Raw genomic sequence first — 18,454 nt, forward strand, 5'->3', positions numbered from 1 at the left:
TGTCTTCTCCTGAATCCTGATTGGAATGGATCATAGATATCATGGGTTGTCACTGTCAGGCGGGTTTCCAGTTGATTTGCAACCACTTTCTGAATAACCTTTCCTAGAAAAGGAAGGTTTGATACTGGTCTGTAGTTGGTCATGCAGTCGGGATCTAAATTAGGTTTTTTAAGAAGAGTTCTAACAATTGCTTCCTTTAGGGGTCCAGGAAAAATGCCTGTCTGCAAAGAGCATTGAACAATTTTTGCAAAGACGGGACCAATTATATCCATACAACCTATCAGAAGCTTGGTTGAGGCAGGGTCCAGATCACAGGTGGTGGGCCGCAAAATCCAAGCAATTTCAGCAATGTCCTTTACATCCACTGGGTTAAAGCTGGTTTTCTTTATATGAAACAAAATTTCAGTTGAATTAATGTGTAGGGTTCTTTCCATAATGATCTATTTCTTATCACAAACATCATTCTAATATCTAATTAATGTGTGTAATGTTAACCTGCAAAAAAAAAGTAGCCATGAACAGTGGCAAACGCAGGATTTGCATGGGGGGGTTTCCAGAACTGGGTGGAGCCAAGCACGTGGGTGGGGACTGAGGTGAGCCAGTATATGCTGGGTCCGTAAACCTAGTGTGTCTGTGTATATATATATATATATATATATATATATATATATATACACACATATATATATACCGTATATACACACACATATATATATATATATATATATATATATATATACATACCAACAAATGTAAAACCACAGCACTCACCACCCCAGAAGCGGGGTGCAGTGTCTGCACTCACCACTCATAGGGTGGGGTGCATGTAGCCCTTATTTATTGATGTTGTGAAAATAAGTGAGCTTGCTTTGGTGAGTGCTGAACTTTCTGTTTGTATATATATATATATATATATACACATAGCATATTAAACATGCATACATATATATATACTAGGTGATTCATCGCGCCCTATGGGGCGCTCTTCACACCGTCGTAAGGGGCTTCGCCCCCGTAACCCCTACATAAAGGTGAAGGTGTAGAATAGTAGTTATATAATGTATTGTGGTGGAATGTGGCTTTTGGTGTTGGTTAAATCTTGCTTGGCAAAAGGGAATCTGATGGTGAATGGTGTGTAGGGTGTTGTGAGTGTGTGAAGAGTGTATGCAGGGTACGATGTAGAGAATGTAGGTGGAAATGACATGAATGAATGACATTTTTCATAAAGTGTCAGTCGTCACCTAGGAGCTGGGTTTTTGTAATGTGTACTTTGACGTGGGTTTGGGGGCAGCAGACAGCGGAGGCTGGTAGAGATGGTCTGAGGGTGATGGGTGCAGGAGTGGTGGGTATTGGGTAGTGGTGTAGGCAAGATGGGTAAGGTGTTTTGTGTGAGGAGAGGGGTGGAGATCGTGGAAGGGGGAAGAGTGTGGAGGGTGAGTGTGTAAGGTAGAAGTGGTAGCAGTGTGTGTGTGCTGATAGTGAGTGTTTGCCTGAGGTGGGTGTACATATTGTGTGATGGTTGGGTTCCGTTGTTGGGGGGGGGGGGGTAAGCAACATGCAGTAGAGGGGTTTGGGGGCAGTAGACAGCGGAGGCTGGTAGAGATGGTCTGAGGTTGATGGGTGCAGGAGTGGTGGGTCGTGGGTGGTGGTGTAGTCAAGATGGGTAAGGTGTTTTGTGTGAGGAGGGTGGGGGAGAAGGGGGAAGAGTGTGGAGGGTGAGTGCGCGTGTGTATGGTAGAAGTGGTAGCAGAGTGTGTGTGCTGATAGTGAGTGTTTGGTTGAGATGGGTGTACATATTGTGTGATCTGTGTGGTCAGTTGTTGGGGTTGTGGGGGGGGGGGTCAGCAGACATCGGAGGCTGGTAGAGATGTTCTGAGGGTGATGGGTGCAGGAGTGGTGGTTATTGGGTGGTGGTGTAGTCAATATGGGTAAGGTGTTGTGTGTGAGGAGGGGGGTGAGGAGGGGGGAGAAGGGGGAAGGGGAAAGAGTGTGGAGGGTGAGTAGGTGTGTGTGTGTACGGCAGAATTGGTAGCAGTGTGTGCTCATTGTGAGTGTTTGCCTGAGGTGGGTGTACATATTGTGTGTTTTTTGTGGTGCGTTGTTGAGGGGTGGGAGTAAGCCACATGCAGTACAGGGGTTTGGGGGCAGTAGACAGCGGAGGCTGGTAGAGCTGGTATGAGGGTAATGGGTGCAGGAGTGGTGGGTCTTGGCTGGTGGTGTAGTCAAGATGGGTAAGGTGTTGTGTGTGAAGAGGTTGGGGGGAAGAAGGGTGAAGAGTGTGGTACAGCGGCCGATGTGTGTGGCTGGAGGTAGGTGCTGGGGAGGGGAGGGTTGTGTGTGCAGGCTGTGGGGGTGCGGGGTGTGGGTGCCATACAGCAGCCGATGTGTGTGGCTGGAGGTAGGTGCTGGGAAGGGGGGGTTGTATGTGCAGGCTGTGGGGGTGCGGGGTGCGAGTGGGTGCCGTGCAGCGGCCGATTTGTGTGGCTGGAGGTAGTTGCTGGGGAGGGGGGGTTGTATGTGCAGGCTGTGGGGGTGCGGGGTGCGAGTGGGTGCCGTGCAGCGGCCGATGTGTGTGGCTGGAGGTAGGTGCTGGGGAGGGGGGGTTGTGTGTGCAGGCTGTGGGGGTGCGGGGTGCGGGTGGGTGCCGTACAGCGGCCGATGTGTGTGGCTGGAGGTAGGTGTTGGGGAGGGGGGGTTGTATGTGCAGGCTGAGGGGGTGCGGGGTGCGGGGTGCGAGTGGGTGCCGTGCAGCGGCCCATGTGTGTGGCTGGAGGCAGGTGCTGGGGAGGGGGGGTTGTGTGTGCAGGCTGTGGTGGTGCGGGGTGCGGGTGGGTGCCGTGCAGCGGCCGATATGTGTGGCTGGAGGCGGGTGTTGGGGAGGGGGGGTTGTGTGTGCAGGCTGTGGGGGTGCGGGGTGTGGGTGGGTGCCGTACAGCGGCCGATGTGTGTGGCCGGAGGTAGGTACTGGGGAGGGGGGGTTGTATGTGCAGGCTGTGGGGGTGCGGGGTGCGAGTGGGTGCTGTGCAGCGGCCGATGTGTGTGGCTGGAGGTAGGTGCTGGGGAGGGGGGGGTTGTGTGTGCAGGCTGTGGGGGTGCGGGTGGGTGTCGTGCAGCGGCCGATGTGTGTGACTGAAGGCGGGTGTTGGGGAGGGGGGTTGCGGAGGCAGCCTGGGGTGCTGTGGTGGTGCGGGGTGTGGGCGGCTTCCGTCCGCTGTATGATGTGTGCGGCTGGAGGCGGGTGCTGGGGAGGGGGGGTTGTGTGTGCAGGCTGGGGTGGTGCGGTGTGCGGGTGGGTGCCGTGCAGAGGAGGATGTGTGTGGCTGGAGGTAGGAGCTGGGGCGGGGGGTTGCCTAGGGCGGCTGTGGAGCTGGTGTCTTGCGGCTTTCGTCCGGCGTATGATGTGTGTGGCTGAAGGCGGGTGCTGGGGATGGGGGTTGCGGAGCCTGCCAGGGGTGGTGCGGGGGTCTTGCGGCTCCCGACCAGGGGCCGATGTGTGCGGTTGGAGGCGGGTGCTGGGGAGGGGGGTTGCGGAGGCAGCCTGGGGTGGTGCGGGTGTCAGTGGGAGCAAGTTGGCAGGTTGTTGGGGAAGAGGCTTCGGTGCGGTGAGTTGCGGGTGTCATTAGGGGTGTGGGTGGCTGTGTGTTGCGGGAAAACCAAGGGAGGGGTGTATGGGGTGGTGTGTGTGGTACCGTGGACGGTGGGGTGTCCGTCCAGTGATGGTGCCCTCTGATGATGGTGGCTGGATTGTGTGGCTGTCCACCTGGGAACTGGTCAGAAGCAAGTGACTCCGCCCAGGCCTGTGACTCCGCCCAGCGTTACTGCCAGGCACAGAGTCACGGACTTGGGCTAATATATAGGAGATATATACATACAGTACACGTATATACGCATGTATATATATCATATGTGTGTGTGTGTTTATATGTATGTATATACATGTGTGTATATATGTATGCACATGGGTATATATGTACTATAATTAAAATAAAGTAAACTTTTATTAAGAACTTACAAGTGCCACCAGGAAGACAGCAGGCTGCAGAGGACGCTGGACAGCCATTAATAATACTCATGCAGCTAAAATAAAAATAATAATAATTTTTTTTTTTTTTTTTGGTGGAAGGGGGTTTCTGGGTGCCCGGAAACCCCCCCCTGGGTGCGCCACTGCTGAAGTCAGGAATAGGAAGCCCTTTTTGCATATTAATAGTGTTCTTTGATTTGCACCCTTACAGCCTCACTGGAGTGTCTCCTTTTGTGGGAGAAAATGATTACACCACCCTGATGAATATCCGAGGTTACACAGTGGCATTTGAAGAAAAGATGTTTTCCGATCTCACACGGGAGGCCAGAGGATTCCTAATTAAGGTCTTGGGTAATGAGACACTGTGAGTAAGACTAGTGTAAATACCAAACATAGGAGTGATCACATATATACCAGTAGATAAAGTGTAAAAGAATATCCAGTGCTCTGAAATTTGCATTATACATTATTTAGTGAATGTCATTCTACCTTATCGCTCTTTATCTAGAAGAACAAAAGACCTCACCTTGGTTTTAGGTGAATGCACTCTCCAAATGTATTTTACCCTAAAAGTAGTAATTCATTTACACAGTATTAGTTAAAATAGGCTGAAATCTCCTTTAGATTGACACTGTTTAATTTACCAGAATATCCTACCAGTGCATCCTGGGTTCTGATAGCTTGACGGATACAAAGCAAGATGGCTATAGAATCATTGTCTTCTGATACTCCAAATAATTAATGACATAGTTATTGTATATTTATGGTATACAATTTATTATTTTTAATTGTACAGTGGGCCCTGCACACCATACTGCTGTCTGACACTGATCTCCTTCCCTACAATAATTTTAATGAAAACTAATAATAATTCGTACCAAAGACACATGTTTTATATGGAAACATTACGCAAAATACACTTTTAAATATACCGGTAGTTCTAGATTTTTTTTAAACGAGTAATGCAAGCCTTCTGATACCTCCATATTTCGTAAGCTAGCTCTCCGGTGTCTAAGTTTTGGATGGTGTGTCAGTCAGGACTGCTGAGAGTGGTACGTCTGTAGCTTTAAATATTACATTTAATTATATGGTTACATTCACATCTTATTTTAATTTCCATACATTCTTATTGTTAACTGGGGGAACTTTCAATAGTTTGAGTCTCTCCATTTTCCAGCACTATAGGATGTAGTACAAACCAGGAACGTCATTTTTGGCCCTGGCATTTGCGCATGCACGTGAAAGGGGGTATGCGCGCCGTAAAAGGGGCGCACGGACACTGCTCACAGGGGAGTACCACGAGTCAGGGGGCGTGGACTCGCAGCACGCCCCCATATCTCTTAGAAATGGGCACTACAGGCACTTTGGGCAGCGGGGGATGGGGGGGGGGGCGCGACACAAACCAGAGTGCCAGAAGCTGTGCTGCACGCGGCCCTCCCAGCTCTCTGTGTGACCGGAACGTCCCACCAACCCTTCTGGCATTTGCCAGAAGTGCCAGTTGGGCAGTCCTGCCCTGGTGCAAACTAACAGAGCTGCTGCACTGGCTTGGCACTGCCCAGCTGGGTAAAGTTCTTGTGACTTCTTTAAGAAGAAGCCAATAGGGGCTCCTTAGCTTTGGATGCAAGTGCAGCCCAACTGCAGATGTAACATATTGGTTGCAAAATTGAGCTCTTACTTTATTATTTTGGGTTGCACACATCTTAAGTTACTTCAGTTTGTAAGAACGTGGCCACATCGAGATGGTTTTAAAGAGCGTCAAGATAAATTAGTCCCACAGAGTTTTTGAATCCAGTAATTTGTATTTTCCAAACAAGTTTGCATGCAAAGAAAAGACAAAGGGCCTAATTCAGAGCTGATCGCACGGCTACGATCAGTTACTCAGACATGCGGGGGACGTCCAGCACAGAGCTAGTCTGCCCCGCATGTCTGGCCCTACCTCCCCCGCACAAGTACAAAAGCATTGCACAGCGGCGATGCTTTTGTACTTGACGAGTAGCTCCCTACCTGTGCAGCTCCTGCGCGCTGGCAGGGAGCTACCCGTCGCTGTCTGGGTTGCAGCGGCAGCGTATGACATGACGCAGCTACCGCGGCCCGCACGGTCCAGGCCCGCCTGTGTTGCCCGGACCGCTCCCCCAAAACGGTGGCCAAACGTCGCCGGCCCGCCCCCTCCCACCCAGCGACCGTCTCTGCCTGTCAATCAGGAAGAGGCGATCGCTGGGCTGAGATGGCCATCGGCTGTCTGGCATGCGCCGGCCCATCATCATGACCAGGGGCGTTTTCACAGAAGAGGGGGCCCTTGTGCAGACTCGGGGTGGGCCCCTCTTCTACATGGCGCAGTAGGCACCAGGATTGTGCCGGAGTCGACTGCGCATGCACAGGTCTAAGGAAACATGCCACCCACCTAGGGGCATTTTAAGAGAGAAGGGAACCCGCGTGCAGCCTCCTTCACGGGCCCCCTCCTCTCCGCAGCAAGTAGACTCTGGCATACTGGAGATAATAGGCATGGTGCCAGAGTCTACGGCGCATGCATAGGTTTCCGGGAACATCTCCAGTGCGCATGTGCAAACCACTCGGAAATGGCCACGGCGGCCATTTTCTGAATGATTTATGCCTGCACTAGAGGACCGCCGCTGCGGGACTCCGGAATGGTAAGTAAATTATATGGGTGCGGCGTGTGCCCCCCTGGACCCAGGGGCCCATGTGCACCACACACACTGCACCCATTATAGAAACGCCAATGCACCCACCATGTTCCAGAGACTAATTTCGCTAAGGAATGCACGGCGGCCATTTTGGTTGTGGTTTGTGCTGCAGCACTCAGCGAGGGACTCTGGAAAGGTAAGTATTAAAAATAAGAATTTACTTACCGATAATTCTATTTCTCGTAGTCCGTAGTGGATGCTGGGGACTCCGTCAGGACCATGGGGAATAGCGGCTCCGCAGGAGACAGGGCACAAAAATAAAGCTTTAGGATTAGGTGGTGTGTACTGGCTCCTTCCCCTATGACCCTCCTCCAAGCCTCAGTTAGGATACTGTGCCCGGACGAGCATACACAATAAGGAAGGATATTGAATCCCGGGTAAGACTCATACTAGCCACACCAATCACACCGTATAACTTGTGATCTGAACCAAGTTAACAGTATGACAAACGTAGGAGCCTCTGAACAGACGGCTCACAACAATAACAACCCGAATTTGTTTGTAACAATAACTATGTACAAGTATTGCAGACAATCCGCACTTGGGATGGGCGCCCAGCATCCACTACGGACTACGAGAAATAGAATTATCGGTAAGTAAATTCTTATTTTCTCTAACGTCCTAAGTGGATGCTGGGGACTCCGTCAGGACCATGGGGATTATACCAAAGCTCCCAAACGGGCGGGAGAGTGCGGATGACTCTGCAGCACCGAATGAGAGAACTCAAGGTCCTCCTCAGCCAGGGTATCAAATTTGTAGAATTTTGCAAATGTGTTTGCCCCTGACCAAGTAGCAGCTCGGCAGAGTTGTAATGCCGAGACCCCCCGGGCAGCCGCCCAGGATGAGCCCACTTTCCTTGTGGAATGGGCCTTGACAGATTTAGGTTGTGGCAAGCCTGCCACAGAATGTGCAAGTTGAATTGTGCTACAAATCCAACGAGCAATCGTCTGCTTAGAAGCAGGAGCACCCATCTTGTTGGGTGCATACAATATAAACAGTGAGTCAGACTTTCTGACTCCCGCCGTTCTTGAAATATATATTTTCAATGCCCGGACCACGTCCAACAACTTGGAATCCTCCAAATCGTTAGTAGCCGCAGGCACCACAATAGGCTGGTTCAGGTGAAACGCTGACACCACCTTAGGCAGAAAATGAGGACGTGTCCGCAGTTCTGCCCTGTCCGTATGGAAAATCAGATATGGGCTCTTATATGATAAAGCCGCCAATTCTGATACTCTCCTGGCTGAAGCCAGGGCCAGTAGCATGGTTACTTTCCATGTAAGATACTTCAACTCCACCGATTTGAGCGGCTCAAACCAATGGGATTTGAGAAAATCCAAGACTACATTAAGATCCCACGGTGCCACTGGGGGCACAACCGGGGGCTGTATATGTAGTACTCCTTTTACAAAAGTCTGGACTTCAGGAACTGAAGCCAATTCTTTCTGGAAGAAAATCGACAGGGCCGAAATTTGAACCTTAATGGACCCCAATTTGAGGCCCATAGACAATCCTGTTTGCAGGAAATGTAGGAATCGACCCAGTTGAAATTCCTCCGTGGGGGCCTTCCTGGCCTCACACCACGCAACATATTTTCTCCAAATGCGGTGATAATGTTGTGCAGTTACCTCCTTCCTGGCTTTTACCAGTGTAGGAATGACCTCTTCCGGAATGCCTTTTTCCCTTAGAATTCGGCGTTCAACCGCCATGCCGTCAAACGCAGCCGCGGTAAGTCTTGGAATAGACACGGTCCCTGCTGAAGCAGGTCCGGTCTTAGAGGTAGAGGCCACGGATCCTCCGTGAGCATCTCTTGAAGTTCCGGGTACCAAGTTCTTCTTGGCCAATCCGGAGCCACTAGTATCGTTCTTACTCCCTTTTGCCGTATAATTCTCAGTACCTTTGGTATGAGAGGCAGAGGAGGGAACACATACACTGACTGGAACACCCACGGTGTTACCAGAGCGTCCACAGCTATTGCCTGAGGGTCTCTTGACCTGGCGCAATACCTGTCCAGTTTTTTGTTGAGGCGGGACGCCATCATATCCACCATTGGTTTTTCCCAACGGTTCACAATCATGTGGAAGACTTCTGGATGAAATCCCCACTCTCCCGGGTGTAGATCGTGTCTGCTGAGGAAGTCTGCTTCCCAGTTGTCCACTCCCGGAATGAATACTGCTGACAGTGCTATCACATGATCTTCCGCCCAGCGAAGAATCCTTGCAGCTTCTGCCATTGCTGTCCTGCTTCTTGTGCCGCCCTGTCTGTTTACGTGGGCGACTGCCGTGATGTTGTCCGACTGGATCAACACCGGCTGACCCTGAAGCAGGGGTTTTGCCAGACTTAGAGCATTGTAAATCGCTCTTAGCTCCAGTATATTTATGTGAAGAGACATCTCCAGGCTTGACCATACTCCCTGGAAGTTTCTTCCTTGTGTGACCGCTCCCCAGCCTCTCAGACTGGCATCCGTGGTCACCAGGACCCAGTCCTGTATGCCGAATCTGCGGCCCTCTAACAGATGAGCACTCTGCAACCACCACAGAAGAGACACCCTTGTCCGTGGCAATAAGGTTATCCGCTGATGCATCTGCAGATGCGATCCGGACCATTTGTCCAGCAGATCCCACTGAAAAGTTCGTGCGTGGAATCTGCCGAATGGAATCGTTTCGTAAGAAGCCACCATCTTTCCCAGGACTCTTGTGCATTGATGCACAGACACTTTTCCTGGTTTTAGGAGGTTCCTGACAAGTTCGGATAACTCCCTGGCTTTCTCCTCCGGAAGAAACACCTTTTTCTGAACCGTGTCCAGAATCATTCCCAGGAACAGCAGACGTGACGTCGGGGTCAACTGAGATTTTGGAAAATTCAGAATCCACCCGTGTTGTTGCAGCACTAGTTGGGTTAGTGCTACTCCGTCCTCCAGCTGTTCTCTGGACCTTGCCCTTATCAGGAGATCGTCCAAGTAAGGGATAATTAATACGCCTCTTCTTCGCAGAAGAATCATCATTTCGGCCATTACCTTGGTAAAGACCCGAGGTGCCGTGGACAATCCAAACGGCAGCGTCTGAAACTGATAATGACAGTTTTGCACCACGAACCTGAGGTACCCTTGATGTGAAGGGCAAATTGGGACATGTAGGTAAGCGTTCTTTATGTCCAGGGACACCATAAAGTCCCCTTCTTCCAGATTCGCTATCACTGCTCTGAGTGACTCCATCTTGAACTTGAATTTTTGTATGTACAGGTTCAAAGATTTCAGATTTAGAATAGGTCTTACCGAGCCGTCCGGCTTCGGTACCACAAATAGAGTGGAGTAATACCCCTTTCCCTGTTGTAGGAGGGGTACCTTGACTATCACCTGCTGAGAAAACAGCTTGTGAATGGCTTCCAATACCGTCGCCCTGTCTGAGGGAGACGTTGGCAAAGCAGACTTTAGGAACCGGCGAGGGGGAGACTTCTCGAATTCCAACCTGTAACCCTGAGATACTACCTGCAGAATCCAGGGGTCCACCTGTGAGCAAGCCCACTGTGCGCTGAAATTCTTGAGTCGACCCCCCACCGCTCCTGAGTCCGCTTGTAAGGCCCCAGCGTCATGCTGAGGGCTTTGCAGAACCCTGGGAGGGCTTCTGTTCCTGGGCAGGGGCTGCTTGCTGCCCTCTCTTACCCCTTCCTCTGCCCCGAGGCAGATATGACTGTCCTTTTGTCCGCTTGTTCTTATAGGACCGAAAGGACTGCGGCTGAAAAGACGGTGTCTTTTTCTGTTGGGAGGGGGTCTGAGGTAAAAAGGTGGATTTTCCGGCAGTTGCCGTGGCCACCAGATCCGATAGACCGACGCCAAATAATTCCTCCCCTTTATACGGCAATACTTCCATATGTCGTTTGGAATCCGCATCACCTGACCACTGTCGCGTCCATAAACTCCTTCTGGCAGATATGGACATCGCATTTACTCTCGATGCCAGAGTGCAAATATCTCTCTGAGCATCTCGCATATAAAGGAAAGCATCCTTTAATTGCTCTATAGTCAATAAAATACTGTCCCTATCCAGGGTATCAATATTTTCAGTCAGGGAATCCAACCAGACGACCCCAGCACTGCACATCCAGGCTGAGGCGATGGCTGGTCGCAGTATAACACCAGTATGTGTGTATATACTTTTTAGGGTAGTTTCCAGTCTCCTATCAGCTGGATCCCTGAGGGCGGCCGTATCAGGAGACGGTAACGCCACTTGTTTTGATAAGCGTGTGAGCGCCTTATCCACCCTAGGGGGTGTTTCCCAGCGCGCCCTAACCTCTGGCGGGAAAGGGTATAATGCTAATAACTTTTTTGAAATTAGCATTTTTCTATCTGGGTTAACCCACGCTTCATCACATACATCATTTAATTCCTCTGATTCAGGAAAAACTACAGGTAGTTTTTTCACCCCCCACATAATACCCCTTTTTGTGGTACTTGCAGTATCAGAGATATGCAAAGCCTCCTTCATTGCCGTGATCATATAACGTGTGGCCCTACTTGAAAATACGTTTGTTTCATCACCGTCGACACTAGATTCAGTGTCTGTGTCTGTGTCGACCGACTGAGGTAAAGGGCGCTTTACAGCCCCTGACGGTGTCTGAGACGCCTGGGCAGGTACTAACTGGTTTGCCGGCCGTCTCATGTCGTCAACTGATTTTTGTAATGTGCTGACATTATCACGTAATTCCATAAACAAAGCCATCCATTCCGGTGTCGACTCCCTGGGGGGTGACATCACCATTATCGGCAATTGCTCTGCCTCCACACCAACATCGTCCTCATACATGTCGACACACACGTACCGACACACAGCAGACACACAGGGAATGCTCTTATCGAAGACAGGACCCCACTAGCCCTTTGGGGAGACAGAGGGAGAGTTTGCCAGCACACACCCAAGCGCTATAATATATATGGGAACAACCTTATATAAGTGTTGTTCTTTATAGCAGCTTAAATATATAAAAATATCGCTAAAAAAGTGCCCCCCCTCTCTGTTTTACCCTGTTTCTGTAGTGCAGTGCAGGGGAGAGTCCTGGGAGCCTTCCTCACAGCGGAGCTGAGCAGGAAAATGGCGCTGTGTGCTGAGGAGAATAAGCCCCGCCCCCTATTTCGGCGGGCTTTTCTCCCGTAGTTTTAGATAACTGGCATGGGTTAAATACATACATATAGCCTCAATGGCTATATGTGATGTATTCTTTTGCCATAAAGGTATTAAATATTGCTGCCCAGGGCGCCCCCAGCAGCGCCCTGCACCCTCCGTGACCGCTTGGTGTGAAGTGTGTGACAACAATGGCGCACAGCTGCAGTGCTGTGCGCTACCTTCATGAAGACTGAAGAGCCTTCTGCCGCCTGTTTCCGGACCTTCAATCTTCAGCATCTGTAAAGGGGGTCGGCGGCGCGGCTCCGGGACGAACCCCAGGGTGAGACCTGTGTTCCGACTCCCTCTGGAGCTAATGGTGTCCAGTAGCCTAAGAATCCAATCCATCCTGCACGCAGGTGAGTTGAAATTCTCTCCCCTAAGTCCCTCGATGCAGTGAGCCTGTTGCCAGCAGGACTCACTGAAAATAAAAAACCTAAAAAACTTTTTCTAAGCAGCTCTTTAGGAGAGCCACCTAGATTGCACCCTGCTCGGACGGGCACAAAAACCTAACTGAGGCTTGGAGGAGGGTCATAGGGGGAGGAGCCAGTACACACCACCTAATCCTAAAGCTTTATTTTTGTGCCCTGTCTCCTGCGGAGCCGCTATTCCCCATGGTCCTGACGGAGTCCCCAGCATCCACTTAGGACGTTAGAGAAACATGGGTTTAGTGTGTGTGGTGTCAGCCCCCCTGGAGCCAGGAGCCCATGTGCATTGCACACATTGCACCCATTATAGAAACGCCAATGACGGTGGCGTAAGTTCGTCCCAGACGCCCGGAGGCAAGATAAATATTGGTCCCCCCACCCCTATATTTGGACAAATATATATATATATATATATATATATATATATATATATATAAAAGGCTCTTCTCTCCCCAATTACCAGAGGCAGAACACAAATACAGTAGTGAGTGGAATCCGAGGCGAGCGCGGTCCCGCCTCTTCTAATCACACCACCTCCTCGCAGGGGCAAACGCAGGATTTTTATGTGTGTGATTATGTATGCAGTATATATACAGTACATACACATACACACACACACACACACACACACACACACACACACACACCACACATGCATATGTCCCCCACATACATATGCACCACAGAAAATATAGGCTGCTGCAATCATTATAGCCCCCCCACTCCCAGCAAACATTGGCCTGTGTAGTCATCTATTGTAGACCCCACCGCTCCATATACAGTACATACTTACCCACCCATACCCCCCCTTCCCGTAGCAAATAATGGCACCTCTGCATGTGCCATACACAGTGTGGGCGCCGTCTTACCTGTGGTGCGGGAGCAGCGGTTCCCGTCACAGAGCCACCCGGTCCCAACAGGGAGGCGCTATTTCCGCCATTGTGGTTCTTGGTACAGGAGAGTGACCTCAGCCCCGTGTCCCGGGCAGTGAGGGGGGGACGCGGTGCAGCTGTGCACCTGGGAGCCACACTCTGCCAGGCGGCGACTTCCCGGCACTGAGGTCCTGTCACTGCGCGCTGCCGCTTCGGCTTCCCCTGCTTAACGGATCGGCGGGCGGGCGGGCGGGTGGGCTGGCGGAGGGGAGTGTTTCTAGGTACTCAAAACACCCCCTCCCTGCTTGCGCGTATTCCGCTTCACACATGAGTGTGTCTCCCGCAGCAGCACCTCTTCTTGTAGATGTTCTACAATCACTGCAGTGCAGCCACACTCACTGGGTGGAGGGGCTTACAGGCACGGAACTGGAGACGAAGGAGGTGAGGTGCCCCCTTGAGGCTAGGAGCCCGGCGGCAGCCGACTCCGTTGCCTCCCGGAGTTCCGCCACTGGCCAATGATCATGACAGTATGAACAAGCCACCTAGCTTGGCACAGTCTAGTTTTCTCACAAAATTCTGCAATTTTCTATTTTTATGAATTTTGTGAGACAGTGTGTCTGATAGTGTAGGGGTGTACACTCCCACATGGCACTGACCACACCCACAGAGCCCTGGTCACAACTCCTCCCCTTCTCAGTATAGGCCCGTAAAACATTTTCACCTCCAGGCCCATGTGGCCCTTCATCTGGCTCCGGACTGGTAGTACTGATATCCACATTTAGCTTTCATATCCGATTTCTGTCTGATTAATGCTGATCATACGGTATCCATTTAATAGATAGACAGTGTCTAGTTAGACAGTCAATAGATAGACACCATATGTTAGACAGACATTAGGTCGACAGGGTCAAAAGGTTGGCATGAAAAAGGTAGACAGTACAAAAGGTCGACAGGTCAAAAGGTCGACATGGTCAAAAGGTCGACATGAAAATGGTCAACATAAAAAATATAGACAAATGTTTTTTTTTAATGTAACATGTTTTTGGACTATTTCATACTTTCTCTATTCATGTCGGCATAGAGTTGGTTATAAACCTTGTGGCGAGCCACCGTACCCGAAGCGTGGCGCGAGGGTATGCCTTTCTACAATTGGGGGTCCCAGATGACAAAACTATCCACACAAACCACAAAAATGCAAAAAACATGGTGTCTACCTTTTTCATGTCGACTATTTTCATGTCGACTTTTTGACCCTGTCGACCTTTTGGCCTGTCGTCCTTTTTTCATGTCGACCTTTTGACCCTGTCGACCTTTTAACCCTGTCGACCTAATGTCTGTCTAACATATGGTGTCTATTGACTGTCTAACTAGACACTATCTATCTTTCATACCGGAACCGATTATACATGGCGGGGGGAAATGCAGGATTTCCAGAGGGGGTTGTGGTTCCAAAAGTTTGCATAGGGAAGACTATTTAGTGCTGCAGTAATACATGTTCCTCCTTAATGTCAGTTCTCTCATTGCCATTTTATGTGGTAGTAACAGATTCATTTAATATAAAAGAAAGTTTTTATTTTGTTGCTATTGTAAATAAATGTAGTTGCTAATATCAGAAGGGGGTGTGATTGGAGCCCAGGGAGGGAGTTCTTAGCAACTGGCAGCTCCTATAACTGTACATTTGGGGTAAAGATGGGCTGAGTAGAAAAGAAAAAACATAAACACAAGGGTGAGCAATAAACGGGTAGTAAGAACGGGACAGAAATGTACAAACACAATAGGGAAGAGGGAAAATGACATAAAGAAACAGAGAGAAAGAGAAAACAAAGGGAGCAGGGGAGATGTGGGGGCAGAAGCAGTCAGACTGATTGAGCGCCTAGGAGCATATGTTTCAGTTGGTTGTGCACTACACTACACTACCGCTCACCCTGCACCTGCTCACTGCACTACACTACCCCTAACCCTGCATCTGCTCACTACACTACACTACCACTCACCCTGCACCTGCTCACTGCACTACACTACCCCTAACCCTGCATCTGCTCACTACACTACACTACCGCTCACCCTGCACCTGCTCACTGCACTACACTACCCCTAACCCTGCATCTGCTCACTACACTACCGCTCACCCTGCACCTGCTCACTGCACTACACTACCCCTAACCCTGCATCTGCTCACTACACTACACTACCGCTCACCCTGCACCTGCTCACTGCACTACACTACCCCTAACCCTGCATCTGCTCACTACACTACCGCTCACCCTGCACCTGCTCACTACACTACACTACCGCTCACCCTGCACCTGCTCACTGCACTACACTACCCCTAACCCTGCATCTGCTCACTACACTACACTACCGCTCACCCTGCATCTGCTCACTACACTACACTACCGCTCACCCTGCACCTGCTCACTGCACTACACTACCCCTAACCCTGCATCTGCTCACTACACTACACTACCGCTCACCCTGCACCTGCTCACTGCACTACACTACCGCTCACCCTGCATCTGCTCACTGCACTACACTACCCCTAACCCTGCATCTGCTCACTACACTAACACTACCGCTCACCCTGCACCAGCTCACTGCACTTCACTACCCCTAACCCTGCATCTGCTCACTACACTACACTACCGCTCATCCTGCACCTGCTCACTGCACTACACTACCCCTAACCCTGCATCTGCTTACTACACTACACTACCGCTCACCCTGCATCTGCTCACTACACTACACTACCGCTCACCCTGCACCTGCTCACTGCACTACACTACCCCTAACCCTGCAAACCCCTCTCCACACACAGCATCGGCAACCTGCGGCCGGCTGCATGGTGATTTTGAAAGGAAAAAAAAAATCCAATCCTGCAAAAAAAAAAAAAAAATTGCAACCACTTTTTATTTATTAAATACAGTGGTTATCAGGAGCATACACATCCGTGGTAATCAAAATTAGACACAAGGTCCTAGAATTTTTGCCTGCACTTAATTGAATATGACCCTTAGAGACACAATTTTCCATGCTTTCAAAAACCATAGCGGATGTCTGGACCTCTTTCTGTATAGTTGCGCGTAGGCAGGCCGGCATGAAGCCATGTTGGGGAACACCTCAGGTCACTGAGGAATATAAAGCCTGGATGTACAGAGCTCATTAATATAGAATTAATTATAAAATGTTATCTTCAGTCTTTCAGTTGCTTCATGCCAGATGTTTAGACCTTGTGCCTCAATTACAGGAAAACATTGTATCCAATGACCCCGCACACACTCATGATGTAATTCTCGTTGGGGCAGCATTGTGATTCCAAAATGTTGCCTGCTTCAGTCAATGCAGTTAACACACGTTGAATGCATTGAGATCAATGAAATTACCTCCCAAGCACAAGTAAGACTGCATGTCAAACACTAAGACCTTATGATCCATTGAGAACCATGCAGAATATAGATAGTGGACTTTTTCAATGTATTATGTCATTAACTTTGATGTTTATCTTGGGATAGACGGCCCCATGCTGAAGAGAGTCTGGAACACCCATGGTTCAAGGTGAGTCCACCTTTCCTCATGAGCTGCAATTATTTTACTAGTGTGCATGTTCCCTGTTCCAGGGCAGACCTAGTTAGAGAGTATAATGTCGCACCCACACAAAGTATGTTAAATAACAAAAATTTATTGAATCTAAAAAAAAAATCACATCTAAGAAGGAGTCTATAAAAACTGGGTGCAAAGAATTAATGGCATGAAAAGCATATATAATGTATAATTAGTGTGGGCCTAATACCGGTATACAAACAATACTCCACAATACTTCATATAACATTCACATCTACAACTATACAATTCAGCAAAATTATTTTTTGCCTGCAGTCACAGTGGTTGTCAAAAAGGGAATTAACCTCTACCTTGTAAATCTCATTTAGCAAAATCTGCACACAACTTCGCCAGAGGGTCACTATGAAGAGTAAGCTTAAACACCCCACTGGGAGAGACAACATTTTAACAGTTTTTGAAAGAATATGGCCGCTTTACACTGAGGTCTCCATGCTAGTGTTTCAGTTATTCAACACACTAATTAATATGAGGAAATACAGACAGACAGATAAATTACACATGGCCTCATACATCTAGCCTCAATACGCCATGTATTATGAGATGCCTGGCGTGAGTGTGCTGACTGGTCCTGTGTAACTCTGTTAACATTGAGTGTCTTTTTTTTTGCTGTAAATGTGTCTTATTCACAACATGACTAGGAGACTGTGCTGATTCATTTTATAAATGACACTTGTATATTGTGAGTCTGGTGGAAACGGAGCACAACAGAACTTGTATTGGATAAAAGCTACATACAGTAGCGTGACTGCTGTAAAGATGTATGAGGACACATCTGTAGGTTATCTTTACATATTAAGTAAAGAATTATAATTGTCCCTTACGTAGGAAGCCCTTTTTAAATACTAGTAATTCATTTATCTGTTCATATGATTAATCTATTTGTATCCATGTTTCTATTTTCAGACTTTAGCAAAAGGAAAAAATATCATCACTGATCACATTAAACTGTTTCAGTCTCGACGCAAATGGCAGGTAGGTTATCAAGAATATTGTCATACTAAACAATACTGTGGGGATTACCAGCAACCTATGATCATCAACTGTAATAGATACAAAGCAAGATTAAATTGATTAAGTATTTTTGGATCATTATATGGTCATTCAGTAAAGTATTTTTTGTAGACGAACTGTTTTTCAATATGGCCACTAATTATTTTCTGTGTATAATATTTTATTTACTTCTGTTGATGGATATTGGGCTAGATGTAATGAAGTCCAACTTGGCCAGAGGAGCGGGTTCCCAGCGAACTCAGTTGTTTCTTAAAAGAGGCAACATTGTACATTGCAAAACCATGCCTTGTAAATGATTGGTGCTTTAAAAAAACGTCTGCGTACGGCCAGGAACCCGCACCTCCAGGCAACTCAGACTTTGTTACATCCGGCGCACTGTATCTATTTATATATAAAATACTTTTTAAAAATTCCCCACACTCAACCCTACTTCACTTTGCTGGGTATCGGCATCTGGCTGCATCCATTGTGGGAGGTGACAAATACAGTACATGTGACCTACAGATGTCTAGTGATTTGTGCTCTTATTCAGTTCCCAATAGATAGACAGAGAAGAGACCTTACTGAAATGACGCAGGTCAATAAGAAATTAGATTTATTTTTTCTCATTCTAAGGAAATCTTAACATTATTCCACTTTTTTATAT

At 48.7% G+C, this 18,454-nt stretch overlaps 1 protein-coding gene across 1 annotated transcript in view; it reads left to right on the forward strand.

The window, feature by feature from the left end:
- Nucleotides 1-18,454, forward strand: part of SPEG (striated muscle enriched protein kinase) — a 519,092-nt gene that overhangs the window by 408,798 nt on the left and 91,840 nt on the right. The window contains exons 27-29 of the mRNA XM_063933852.1: nt 4,233-4,385; nt 16,689-16,731; nt 17,701-17,769. Coding sequence (XP_063789922.1) covers nt 4,233-4,385; nt 16,689-16,731; nt 17,701-17,769 — 265 coding nt within the window. The remainder of the gene's footprint in view (nt 1-4,232; nt 4,386-16,688; nt 16,732-17,700; nt 17,770-18,454) is intronic.

Source organism: Pseudophryne corroboree, chromosome 7, assembly GCF_028390025.1.
Source record: "Pseudophryne corroboree isolate aPseCor3 chromosome 7, aPseCor3.hap2, whole genome shotgun sequence".
Classification (NCBI taxonomy): domain Eukaryota; kingdom Metazoa; phylum Chordata; class Amphibia; order Anura; family Myobatrachidae; genus Pseudophryne; species Pseudophryne corroboree.